This window comes from Gambusia affinis, linkage group LG20, assembly GCF_019740435.1.
Source record: "Gambusia affinis linkage group LG20, SWU_Gaff_1.0, whole genome shotgun sequence".
NCBI classification, from domain to species: Eukaryota; Metazoa; Chordata; class Actinopteri; order Cyprinodontiformes; family Poeciliidae; genus Gambusia; species Gambusia affinis.
Window position 1 is genome coordinate 16,977,803 of NC_057887.1, and position 14,034 is coordinate 16,991,836.

At 36.7% G+C, this 14,034-nt stretch overlaps 1 protein-coding gene across 11 annotated transcripts in view; it reads right to left on the reverse strand.

The window, feature by feature from the left end:
• The window catches only part of pald1a (phosphatase domain containing paladin 1a), a 41,760-nt gene that overhangs the window by 13,194 nt on the left and 14,532 nt on the right, over window positions 1-14,034 (reverse strand). For all 11 annotated transcript variants that reach the window (XM_044102443.1, XM_044102439.1, XM_044102442.1 and 8 more), the window contains 12 exons: window positions 13,024-13,099; window positions 12,171-12,325; window positions 11,958-12,054; window positions 10,459-10,563; window positions 10,243-10,338; window positions 10,031-10,165; window positions 9,013-9,129; window positions 8,527-8,706; window positions 8,234-8,431; window positions 7,685-7,825; window positions 7,519-7,590; window positions 4,537-4,677 (listed from right to left, as the gene is read on the reverse strand). In XM_044102443.1, coding sequence (XP_043958378.1) covers window positions 4,537-4,677; window positions 7,519-7,590; window positions 7,685-7,825; window positions 8,234-8,431; window positions 8,527-8,706; window positions 9,013-9,129; window positions 10,031-10,165; window positions 10,243-10,338; window positions 10,459-10,563; window positions 11,958-12,054; window positions 12,171-12,325; window positions 13,024-13,099 — 1,513 coding nt within the window. The remainder of the gene's footprint in view (window positions 1-4,536; window positions 4,678-7,518; window positions 7,591-7,684; window positions 7,826-8,233; window positions 8,432-8,526; window positions 8,707-9,012; window positions 9,130-10,030; window positions 10,166-10,242; window positions 10,339-10,458; window positions 10,564-11,957; window positions 12,055-12,170; window positions 12,326-13,023; window positions 13,100-14,034) is intronic.

Here is a 14,034-nt window from a genome sequence, read left to right on the forward strand (position 1 = left end):
TGCCTATTGGTGTTTTAAGAGTTGCTGTTAGGATCACTGTTGTGCGTGAACACAGTGAAATGAGTACTCTCATGGGTAAAATTAACTTCTTAAGAACCTTCAGACATAAGTTGGTATTTTTTTTACATCACAATCTGGTTCACAAAGAAGAGTGATGACATTTCTCCTCGAACATGAGAGCTTGGTGTGCACAACTAGGTAAAAGAGATAGGAAGAAAACAGAATTATTTATTCTCAACAGTGTGCACATGTGACCATATATACTCTACGCACATATAGTTTTCTTACTGAGGATTTTCTGTTAATACTGTAACTAGGTCTTTCTCCTCATAATGATATTATTTACACATACAGCATAAATATTCTACACTGCTTCTCCAACCCAGTTTTTCTACAAGAATAACTTCAAATAATAAAGTAATTCTAAATACTAAAAGTGTGAAGGGAAAAATTTATTTGTTAGCATAAGTCTGACTACGCTGGCTATCAGAAAGCAGTGAGGGCATCACTAACGACATCATCATCTGCTGCACAACTGACCTTGTATATAGAACACAGTTTCTCAGCTTTGACACCATGTAAATGCAATTCCTAGAGTAACTCCTGATGGTCATATATTTTGTATATCCTTTATGGTTGGCATTAAGTCAATTTTGTTCTAAAATCGTACTGATTCAATGTATTCTAAGGTAGCAGATTAGCTGGAGCAGACAAAGGTGACACTTTCTCAGTGAAAGGATGTAGGACTCAATAGGATTTGACAGATAACAGGACCAAAGCTAGTCTGGGTGGCATTCTCTTTCATGTCTTTGGAAAGAGAGGTCTAGGACTCAATGAGCAAATATATAGTTCTAAAAAAAAGAACAGGAAAAACTAATCAAAAGAGTACAGCAATAACTTTAAAAACCTGATGCTCTAAACTTGTGCAGCAAGGAATAATATTGGGTTGAAGCCACAAAGTTCTTTTTTAGGAGTTGAAAATAACTTCAAGGCAGCTAAAATGCCTTTCCCATTTTTGATATGAAATTCATCTTAATTATTTTACCTGTTAAAATAACAGGTAAAATCTGCAAAAACTGAATTTCAGCAGTTTACATGGGATAGCCGTAGACAACAAAATACTTAAAAATGAAATTAATTAAATGTCTAATTTTCTCAGATTTACTGTCTAAAGACAAAAAACTGAGGGAAACAAAAATTCTACCAACAAATGTATGAAATGAGAAATCCAATAAGGTCATTATGCAAAACAAGGTGAGCACTTTCTCAGAACACTCCCAAGAGGACAAATTACTTGTAGATTATTCAAAGTGATTTGGACTGTTGTTTGCAAAAACAATAAACAAGATAATACATACATCCAGAGATAGAAATAAATCATCAAGTTTAGAAAAAAAAATACCTTAAGATCTTTCATTTGGAAGTTGTTGTGTGTGGAAAATAACAGAATTATCTTGCTTTTACATGTTTGCATTTTGCTTGATTTGAAAATATGTTTGCATCAACACCTTTGTGCCAAAAATGTTACAAGTTGCATCGAGGAAAAGACAAGGAATCAGGATGCATTCTAAAGCATAAAGGTTGAACAATGACTAGGGTTCTAATATATAGTTATAGTGCATCTATTTAATTGTTTTTGCTTTCTAATCCTGATCATCGGTGAACTTGGAGGTCCTAGTTGCTCCTCTGTCTTTCTAGTCTAAATATTTTCATCAACTTTATGCAACAAAATCTGCACACATCATTCTTCCATATCTTATAATATTTTTCCATTGCTCCATCCAAACCATGAGCACCTATCTTTGGACACACACACAGAGAAGAGAAGGAAGGTTAGTACCACTCACTCTATTCTCATTCTGTATGTTTTTCACCACTTGTGTGGAAAAGAATCACATTTTTGACAAAAGGCAACAAATAAAACAAACAAAAAAAAGATTTTAGGAGCTGCTCTCACCCAGCAGCAAAGGATTGGTGTTCAGGTTGATGAGGCTGGCCAATTCTGAAGCGCAGCTCACTTTTGCTTTCAATAGCTTCTTGATGGTCTGGGCAGAAGCCAACGATCTTCAGCGATCACATTCTCGGGTCAGAGAGTGTATGCTGCTCGGAAATAAATCAGTCAAGGCTACAGAGACCGCAGCTTATTGAAATGAAAGGTAACACTGGGCACACTGAGCAACATGATGTTCTGGAAAAGTAGTAGAAATATATCTGTTTGTTGAAATGTTGTATTGCAAAAAGAAACACAAGATGATGGCTGATGATATAACAAGAAGATTGGAGAGGAGTGGCAGACTCGAACAAATAGAAAAGATAGCTGAGCGTTGGTGAGGAAATTATTCTAGTCATTCTTAAATTAAGATTCAATGCCGAACCTATAACCATACATCAACGAAGCTTTAAAAAGCCTAACAACAATAAAAAATTAATTAAAAAAAATAACTGCATCTGTGCAGAAACTGTGAACTGTTTCTTTATTGCATTAACTTAGCTATTAGATTTTGTATCTGAGTTGTGGTCTCATGTCTGGTTGGCAGCCGGGATTTTAAGGCTCTTAAGCCAATGTCAAACTGGGAGAAGATGGTAGTTTTAGATGGGGGAGGGTTTATGGTGGGGATAAGACTTTTTTCCCCTCATTTCTCTCCCCTTTTTGGTTTGCTGTTGCCTGCCAGTTCTATCAACATCTGGCACTGTTTATCGCCTAGGCTGATAGTTCAGACTGGAGAAATACAAATACAGATACTGAACTATGAATAGGCGAGGGTCCACTATACATTTACTCAGTATTACCTTGGGCACTGAAAATATTTAAATGTATACCAGTACTGTGACAATTAAAAATAATCTTGAAACTGGAAGGTGTTCCAGAAGCAACCGTGCTTGTCTGAAAACCGACAAAACATTTTCTCCCAACTGGAGTTTCTACAGGCAGCCTTAAAAAGGCACATCAACAGGTTAACGATACATACATGTCCCACTCAACACATTCAATCTATCAATTGCCTTCACATTGTTTTTGTGCTAAAATGACAGTTTAGCATGTATTGCAGTGAATCATATGGACAAAACATACAGAAAAAAATTGTTATCCTGTACAGGATAGCTTTTCTGTTTTATCGTTTTGGGCTTTCACTTTCTTTCTGTTATGGAATTGGGAAAAATTGGCAGTTTTCTGCCATTTTAACAATGCTAGTTCTGCTTCCCAACCTTACCTCTAATCTTTTAAACTTCTTTATCACTTAGTTTTTGTTTAAAAGAACCCGTAAAATCGTCTTTTTATCGAGTGCTCTCTCACAGACATAGCCTATCAATAAAATTACTGACATTTCATTGTAGGACATCTAGAAAAAAAATGCAATGGGATATTTACATCTTGTTGGAATCAAGTCTTGGCTCATGAGTCATGAGATGTTTACTATTTAACCAAAACAGCTTGAAATACTCAAAAGGCATAAAAATATGAGTTTTAACACCTTTCATTTGGAGAATTTTTAATGACATTAAAGTATAAAACTAATCATTGTATCTACAAAAAAGCCATTTTAAGCTCAACTTTTCATTATATAATAAAAACATGTAAGCTAAAAAAATTAAGCAAGCAATTAGTGTCCCAATAATTGTAACGAGAGTTTACAGGGCGCCCTTTTTTCCTGGAGCCTGGTATCTGAAAGTGACAGGCAGAGAAAACGACAGAGTTCATGGGACAATGAGGCCCATTGATATGGTGGAGACAGGACCGGGCGCCTCCCGTGTGCCGAGGGCAGCTGACGGTGCACAGAGGCACCATGATTAGTCTGCATTACAAATGGCTTAAACAGAGCTGTAGACGTGAAGGTACAAAAAAAAAAAAAATCCTGAGTGAAAACGAAACCTCAACTGCTTTCACTCTCTTTGTACTCTTATAATTAAAACACAAGATGAAAGCTCCTTGAAACAGCTTCCAGGAATGTTTTCATGATTAAAATCTTTAAATTATTCTCTCTCTTGGCTGTTCTTGCAAGTCTTTGTTGTATTAAAACACATTCAGGGTTTATAGCAAAGGAAGCAGCTAACACTGATATGATGTCAATATGATGTGGTCTGTAACAATGTTTAAACTATGACCAGCTTGAAAATAAAATACTTCCAACAGATTAACCTCCAAAATCCTCATCTTTTCCTACACAACCCCCCTTCCACTGTTTTCCATTAATCCAATGGAATTCCATTTACCTTCAGAGATGAGATACATTGGGTCACTATTATTTTCCACAAAAAGCAGCGGATGCATACATTTGTAGCCCTGAGGCCATCTACAGGTCTTCTTATGCAACTGCACATAAATCATCTAAACTGTTGCTTGTCACTAAGAGCAAAAGGAATCTACATTAAAATACAATGTATGTGTTTTCATGTATGACCTTATCTTCTGAGATAACTCTGCAAAAACCCTAATCCTCAGTTTAAACCTTTGTTGAAACCCACGACTAACTTCCAAGTCCATTTCTTTTCTACTTTAGTAACATTTCAAGTAAAAATGGATGTTTTGGGATGTACCTGTCTGTAAGTGGAGATGATCATCTCTCTCAGATGATAGTGCATGGGGGTCATGGTCTCACTGATAGAATCCAGTGCCAGGTCTACCTCTTTCTTCCTCTTGTGGCCGTCGGGGAGAAGACGAACCACTCGCATAACAGCCTGCAGATCGGCAGAAACAATGCACATGCACTTTATGCAGTACCTTTTAAAGGGATTTATATTGTTGACTATATAATGTGTTTGTATATTTATGTTTTAACGATGTAAAGCACTTTCTGAAATGTGCTATACAAATAAACTTCATGATTGATATTCATAAACCTTTTTAACATTTTTCCATAACCCCTCCACAAACTTTAATATATTTTCTTTGGCCCAACAAAAAGTAATGCAAAGCTGTGAAGAGGAAGAAAATTAGGAGAGTGTGTGTGAGTGTGTGTTTTTTTTTTACTCTTTACAGAAAACACACATATTGGATACAAACCCATTTATTTGATTTGATTCATCCAATGTTGCATAAATATTTCAAAAGCATGATTACAAAACATTTACATTTCTCTTGGCTTGGGTTTGAAACTTAGGTCAATTGTAAAAAACACAGCTTGTCTGTCCTGATTAGCGCACTGGTGCAAATGTGTGTCATTGTGTTCATTTATAGTGTTGACCCTGCAGAGAAAGGGAGTGTGTCCAGCAACACATGCACATGACGTTAAACCATGAAAACAGTGTTACAGAAAGTGGTCACTAAATTTTTTTTTTTTTATTCTCGCTTGGTGGCAGAAATTGAAAAGTCAAAGAAGAAGAGCAACGTTGCAGGCAAAACATTTTCTTTATAGTGTCTTTGACTCAAAAATCATCTCAAAATTTATCCTAGTTTGATTAAACTTCACTGTACATTTAAAAATCTTTGTCTTAAAATTCATGTTTTCTTGGCAGCTATATCTCCCGCTGTAAGTCCTGAACTTGGATTAGCAGCTAATCAGAATATTTACCTAAATGACAACTGATATGGTAAAGTAGGTAAATAAGGTAATTTTATTTATACAGCACATTTAAGCAACAAGGCAAATCTAAGTGATATGGGAGATTTCAGAGATTTCAGTAGTATTGGAGACTACTTCAGAATTTATCAATGCACACAGGTTTATTCAATTACTCTGGGTAAGCAAGGACAATGAATACATGATTAATTGTTTAAGAACTTTTAATTTTCAGTCACTTTACCCAAACTAAAGACTATTAGTGAAAATAAGCCAACAGAGCATAAGAAAACAGACCAAAGTTAAGCATACCCTTTGCTAACTATGCAGGACAATTGAAATTGTCCATTGACTTTATTATTTTCAACTGTGCTGCTGATGCTCTGTAACCTTCAGGCACTATAATCTGTGTTGGATGTGGATATCCACTACAGGTAGACTCTGTCAAGCAGGCTCTAGATCTGAATACTGACTTTGTAATTATAATATGTTTGTGAAATAATGGGCAGCATTACTTTTAACATGGGTATGTACTATAGTTTGAAAGTTTTAAAAAGCAGCTACACTTTTTGTAGGTGGCAAACAATAACCATATCAATATATCTTCATTTACAGTTGGCACGTTTCCTCATATATACATCACCTACAAATTCCATAATACTCACAAAGAGTCCAGCTTGAGGTTATCTGAACCTTAAATTTTAGGTTTCTAATAATTCTGGATGATACCCTATGCTTTTAAATGGCTCAATTTGTCCACCATGTTTACCAAATTATCAATAAAAGAATCTTTGTAGAGTGGAACTGAATGTGAAGCAAGCAGCATCAAGTCAAAGTTAAAAGAAATTGCCTGCTAAGGTTAAAAGGCTCTAGCATGAAGCGCATTTTATATGCAACAAAACATCCATGACAGAAATCTAGAAGGCAAAACTAGGTGTAGGTAGAGGTTACTTAAAACTGCTTCTTTTCTTCCACTGAATAATGTGTCAGACTTAGCAGCCATCACAGCATTTTTTTTAGCAGTTAATTCAAATGGGATTACGACATCCTATTTTTGTAGGAGGCTGAATTGGAGACTGACAAGGTTTCCGTGGTGACCGTTCTATGCCTCTGAGAAAATCCAATGGACACACTGCTGTGATTGACATGTGGTATTGTGTGGCTGCAGAGTGTGGCCTCCTGTGCTGAGGACCCAACCAGCAGGTTCCAACCACTGACTCATTGTTGCGATGCTGAACCAAGAGGGGAAAAAAAATAACAAAAATATAAAACACTGCCTCTAATTACCAGACCAGAGGAGCTTCTAACAAGACTCCATCGCTGCTTTCAATTTGAAGCACTGACTGTAAACCCAGTGGAAAAACCGCACAACTAGTGTTTTTAAATTATTTGTCTTGAAATGGATTAAGTTGTGTGTTGCGCTCAATAAAATGTCAACAAAACAACACCTTTAGAGAATGGCTTCCACTGCTCTTCATGCCTACACCAGACAGAGTTTACTAACCAAGATACAAAAACTCAGAGTGGTGATGGAATAGTGACAAATATTTTGTTTAACTGGAAAATATAACAATTAATAATATTGCAGTTTCATGAATTCCCCAAAATATGCTTCATTATTCCTACCCCACTACAAATGTTGTTTGCAAAAGTCATTAGTAGTAAAATTAGTTCAACCTGGATTTTTTCAAGACTCTATAAATACATGTAAACTAATGGGTAAAATTTTGTTACTGGAAAAATGTTTTTAATTACATAAATAAAATGATGAGAATAATTTAAAAGTATTTTAACAATCTTTACCAGGAATGATAATAAATGTGACCAGCACTGTAAAAATGTTAGATATATGTAACAAACTTTTACAATAGATGATTACAATTAATTCATCAAAGATCTGAATCTTACCATGGATAAAGAGCATAAAGACTTTAAACAAATGGTCAAATGTGCAAACTTGTCTTAAGTGCACTTGTTAATTTTTTGTAGAAATAAATATATTTGTATTGAGCATACACACCTCAAACTCTCCCTTTGTGTACTTGGCATCAGGAACACTGACAAAATCATCTTCTGTGCACTCTGGGAAACCCTGCAAAGCCAGGTCAAGTTTCAGTTTTAAAAAAGTCCTGAATAATGCTGTTTTTAAAGCCCAAAAAGAGAACTTTAATAATTCTGCTGCTTACCTTAAAATGCCAGAGAATGAGCACAGCAACAACCATGGCGGTTGTAGTCCTGCTTTTGCCGTTGGCGCAATTAAAGACAAAAGCTGAGTGGGGATCATCAGCTAACGCATTCCTCATGGCCTCATGGAGCTTATCAAAATCCTGGGAATAAAAATGTCTGAAATTACTACAAGATATCTTGGCTTCACTTAAACCTTTTAACTGTCACCCCTATAGATGATGTCAGACCATGGTTTTATTAGGACACTGATGTCCTCTTGACAGTTAAGAGGTTGAGAAATAACATGAAGAAATTTGCTTAATATGAAGAGTTAGTCACTCAAATGTAGCTACATTTCTAACCACCAGAGGGAGCCTTAAACTTATTTTTTATCCTATCAAGAATGGATGCCCTGAATCTGATTTCCTTCACCCAAATCTACTTATTTTTAAATAAGATGTCCGTGCCATACTTAGTACTCCATTTGCTTTTTCCTCTGCATTGTTAAAAAAAAAAGAAAAACAAAAAAATAAACTCCCAATGGTAGGTCAGTGATGGTGGATGCTTACTTCTTCCCGTGGTGAGCTGCATGCTGGCAGAGGGATTCGTTTATACATGAGGCCTGGGTGGGAGCGTTTGTGCTGGTTGAAGATCTCCTGAATGGTCAGGCAGGTTTTAAACATCTTCATCTGTTTCTCCTGCTCCTGAGTCACCTCCAGCCACTTCTGAGCTCGCAGAATCTCTTCCTTCAGTGAGGTTTCCAATTTCTGCAGGACGAGTGGGGACAGGCACTCATTGTAATTTGAAAAACTTAAGTAAATTCTTTCATATGCATTTGTTTTCTTTTTCTTTCCTCTTTTACCTGTAGCAACTGCGAGTCACTCGTTGGGACGGGGATGTGCTGGTCCAGACAAGAGGGTTCCCTGGGAACAATGATTTGTCCATTTCCTTCGAGCACCAATTCCTCCTGCACGTTGATCCACAAAACGTGGTTGTGCTTCCTCTTCTTATCCGTCAGGTGGGCGAGAACTGCTCCGATGGCCTGCAGAAAGAACGGTCAGGGTTTAGGCAAACAGACAGAAATCCAGCTTGAGTCCAAATTATGATGAAATAATCATGAGTCTTTCCTGTGAATCTGTCTGCACTGTTGATTATTGCAGAATATATGAACTGATCATGTCTAATCATTTTTTCCTTGCATCCTCTCAAAATGTAAGCAGCAGCAGATCATTGATTAGACAGAAACAGAATCTTTCACTCATCTCAAGATGCTTGACTTTCATCTCACAGACAGATGATTAAAACCACTGGTTCTAATTTGACGACAGAATCAGCAGCTGCACTTCACCTCTGACGTCGGCTGAGCCACTCCATAAACAGGCATCTTGGGTACTCGTCTGAAGTTGGCCACCTTCATCTCTTTGATTGTGCTGAGCACGTCGGGGGCCAAGTAGTCATCAGCAACCTGCTCAGACACAAGCAGTCACGCATTAATCACAGCACCAACAAACACAGAGTGCGTGTGAAGATACAAATGAGAGCTTAGGAGGCAGTGGGTGGTGTGGGGCACACCAGTACCTCATCTGAATTGAAATTTATCTCAAAGTGAGAAAATGCTTGATTTAAAAAAAAAAAAAAAGGTAAAAGATTATTCAGATTTGAATACATTTCGACGTGTTTAGGAGCTTAACAATTTCATCATGAGGATGGATGCTGCAGCAGTGCTGTTATCCGGTGTTGCACTTATTTTATGTAGCTAAAATAATTGTCAGGATTCCTAAACATTTTCCCACGTTAACATCCCAAGCTACTCCAGAATCCCATTTCCAAGGTGAGTGGAGTACCAAAAACACAGTAAAAGAAGGAAGAAAGGAAAAAATAAGGATGGAAGTACAGAAATTAGAATGAGGATGAATGGAAACAAGAAAGTGTGGACACAAGGGGAAAAGAAAGACAAAATGAAATAAGGACATCATTGGAACAAAGAAAAAACTAAAGGGAGCAAGTAGAATGCATGACCCCTGGATTGTTCAGAAGAATAACCTGGTAAACAATCTTTAATTTATTCTTCTGTTCTAATAAAACTTCACACTCATGGAGAAAAAATGTAAATATATTGACAAAAATAGGTTATTTGATTCTAAAGACAAGAATGATCTGATCCAACACAACATGTATAGTTTACAGCCACTATTTCTGGTTTTAAATTACAAAAGCTAATTTAATAATTAATTTTTAGCTTAGTGTATCAATTTATTGCAATGTCGAAAATGTCGAATCTCTAGCCAAAATCCCAAGAACTTCAACAACTCGAGAAAATGTAAGAACAATTTGGTGCATGCTTTGCCAGCTGCTCGGTTCCTCACCAGGACGCGGGCTCCTTTGGTGAGCAGCTCGGCAGGAGCAGATAGCTCTGACACGTCCATGCAGGCCAGCAACCTGTACAACCAGGCGTGGCGGCACATCCACTGACTGAAGTTGGACACAAAGGCAAGGGGATACTGGAAAACGCAGCAGAGTTACAGCTGATTTATTGCAAAACTGCAAATCGTATTAATAAAGTTAAAACAAACATTACCTGTTCATGAAGGTAAGCATTAAATACAATCAAGTAGAAGTAGCGCTCCAAGCTCTGCTTTGTTCTGTTGAGAAAGTACTCTTTGGTAGTGCTTCCCTAAAAGATAAAAAAAAAAGTTTTATTTTCTGTTTAGTTGAATCATATCTGGTACAAGGTGGTGGACTTTGAAGAGAAACTTAACATCAATGCTATCAGCAAAAAAAAGTCATGACTTACTTGAGTCTGGTAATCTTCTCCAATCCCTTCCAATTTACTTGCATTCTCATATATTGCTTCTTTAATGTTGTGCATCTCTGAGCACAAGGTAATAGCGTGGTCCACCTGAAAAGTAAACAAAAATACTTGTTATGGCCTCTTTAAGGCAATTTCAATTAAAGATGTCACAAAAACATGTTTAAAAAACAATTATAAAACCAAATTGTAATATTGGAAGGTTTATTTCTAACTCAAAAATTATTTAAATGTCCTTCAGGGCTTCCTAGGTGAGTTGGCAGTATGAACAAATTAATCAGATTTGATCTCCCAGGCCACATCAAAGCAGCTGTGGGATACTTGTTAACAATTTTCCAAAGAAGAAGCACAAATTCCTTCTAATCTCTGGGTAATAACTAAAATTCTTAAAAAACAGCATCGAAATAAAACAATGTTCATCATTCAGAGGAATCTCTTTGCACCTCTCATGTTAACCTTAGGGGCCACCGTGCAGACAATAATATCTGAATATTGCACCAATGCTCTGGATTTCATCAGTCCTCTGGCAGTTGTTTAGTCATGTTATGCACTAAACATTTAATTCAAATCTGCTGATCTGGGTCCTCCACAAAAGTTATGTCACTACAATAACTCGGGTTTCTAAGACAAATCAAAAGTGTGCTCAACTTGGTGTTAATAAATAAGGTGTGATGTTATATAACATGCACAGATCTCGGGAAATCTGCTCACTGTGCAGCTAACGCTTGACACAGAGCAAAGCATTTGCATTTATTTGCACATTGTGTGGGTAACCGAGATCTAATCACAACTGATCACTCCAGAAACAGTCAGATACACATGCTAAAAACACATTTCCTTTATACATTTATTTCTTTAAAAAAGGATGGAGGTAAATGAAGCCCACTGTTATCACTATGGAAAACCAACTGCTAATGTAGCACAGAGCGAGATTTACCCCAACAGGCAATTTTCACAAGTCCATCTCTGTGAGCAATCACAGTTTTGTGGTAGAAAATCTTTTCTTCCATTGATATTTTTATTTTTTTGCAACTCCACACATTATTACATCTCAAATGATTGGACATTATGCTGGAGAAAAACTAACACCCAATCATAAAACCTCACTGGTGGCAGCATTATGCTGTGGGAAGGTTGGTGAGAACTATAAAGACTATAAAACTGAAAAAGACTTGAGAAGGGAGCAGACGTTTACCTTCAACCAGGACAAAAACATTAAACATACAGCCTGCTAAAATGGAATGACTTACTGTAGGTCAAAGCAATATTATTTGTTACAATGGCCCAGATTAAAATCAAATTGATAATCAGTTGCAAGCCTCAACAATTTACGTTACAGACATTATCAAATTTTGCCAAAAAAAAAGAAAAGGACAACAAAAATATTCAGTCTTTAGATGTGCAAAGTAGGACACATATCAGATATGCAGATCTTTCAGATGTGCATATTCTGCATGCTTTTTCCAATTTGTGTACATTATTACCTCCTCCATAAGCTGCTGTCCATTAGGCAACTTTTTGATCAGACTCTGGATAACTTGGAATAGTGGTCTTGGCTTTGAAGTACCTGCCGCCACAAGTCTGCAACAAAAAGCAAATTTTTAACATTTTATTCCATAAATACTTCAATAAAAAATCTCTTTTGGCACTGTACTATTAAACAACTTGTAGGCGTGGGTGAGTGTTTAAACTCTTACTGTGGTGGCGGTTGTGACTCCCCTTTGAGTCTTTTCATGACTAAAGTGCCCAGAATCATGGCTAGGTTGGTGCGGCCGACGCCCACCTGGCAGCTGAAGACCAGGGTAGGCGGCAGTCTGGACGCATTGCGGCCCAGACACAGGCTGGGACTCTCCTGCAAAGCAGAACACATCAGAGAAGAGAGATTCAGAAACAGCAAAAGGTCAATAATAGTAAAAGTGGGACTGCGCAGAATAAAATCAAAACTATAGTGATGGAAAAGTAACATTCTGCATAAAATCATGTAGTTTTCCCAGTTTTAAGAACTAAGTCAAACACTATCAGTGGGAAGGATTTAGCAATCTGAAACTACTTCTACATGAGTCACTATGTTAACATCTTGGAAATAATAAGTGAGTGAAATTTACAAAAAGGCTGACTAAGAAGAAAGAGCACTGCATTAAAAATCTGTTTAAAAAAAGAAGTACAAGCCACTTTCCAACCACATGGAACTTAATCAGCAGCTGCACGTCACTCCAAAAAAGGGCAGAATGAGAAGAAGAGAACATCCTGAAGGGCAGGACAGAAAGCAGGCCGCACAGATGACTGAAGAGCGGACATAAAGTGACCGCAGACTCTCTTTCTTCGAATTTTAATCATATTTATTACGTAACTGATTGCACATGCAAGACAGATTTAAACGGAGATTAAATAAAAGCCAGCATGACCTTTTCACCACCTTTGTGACAGAGTGCAGACGCTCTGCAGTATTCGAGTCATTAATAACTCCAACGGGAACGAGATTCAGCAAGAAGAGCACAACCAAAAAAGGGCAGACTTAATTGTCAGACTGAGATTTTTACATATGCTTACCCTGAGTATTTTAACAAATGCATCAAAATCTTCTTCCAATGGCGCTCCCTCCATTGGTAGTGGTAATCTGAAGTACCTGCAGTGCAACAGACAGTTACCCAGAGGGAAACCTGCAGCCTTTGTTGTGTCAATAACATTGTTATGTAGCATGTAAGCAAACACTTGAAGGCAAATGAACTTCCTCAAGTTTTCACTTAACTTATGAGGGTGAAAAGCAGGTTGGCAGTAAGCAAGGAGTTATGGAAGACATAGGATCAGAATCCCTGGATAAATGGAACTTCAGTGTGTTACAAAAGTATTCACACCCCTTAACTTTAGCCACATTTTGTCAATTTAAATTCTAATGAGATTTTATATGACAGAACAATACCAAGTTAAGTACGTTAGAAAAAGGATACAAGGTTCAACATAAATCCTTCTTTTAACATTTTAATTTACAGAATATATATATATATATATATATATATATATATATATATATATATATATATATATATATATATATATATATATATATATATATATATATATATATATATTTATTTAGGAACCATTAATCACGCATTCCATAAACTGTATTTATTAAAAGTGGCAAAAATACTTTACTATTAGATTTCAAAAGTGAGTTTGTTGTTTTTGAATGGATGGATTTCTCAGTACATTTCTATTTTTTTTCACAATGGAAAAAATTGTCACCATAAAAAAAAGATAAAGAAGTTATGTTTGCAGTTAGTAACAAACAATTTGGGGGTAAACAACCAACATGTGCGTGATGAGGGTGCTTTGCTCAGGTAAGACCAAAAGCGAACTTTTTGTCCTACTTTCAAAACAGTGATGTGGTGGAAACCTTATATAGCATACCACTGCTGTATGTATGCTCTTCTTTAGCAGGAAGAGAAAAGCTAGTCAGAGGTGATGGGGCTGGGGGGTGATGCACTCAAAGGCAATGACGAATCTGTGTCAAGAATTTAAAAACGTTTGCAGATCGCCTTGCACTAAATTTGATTGAAC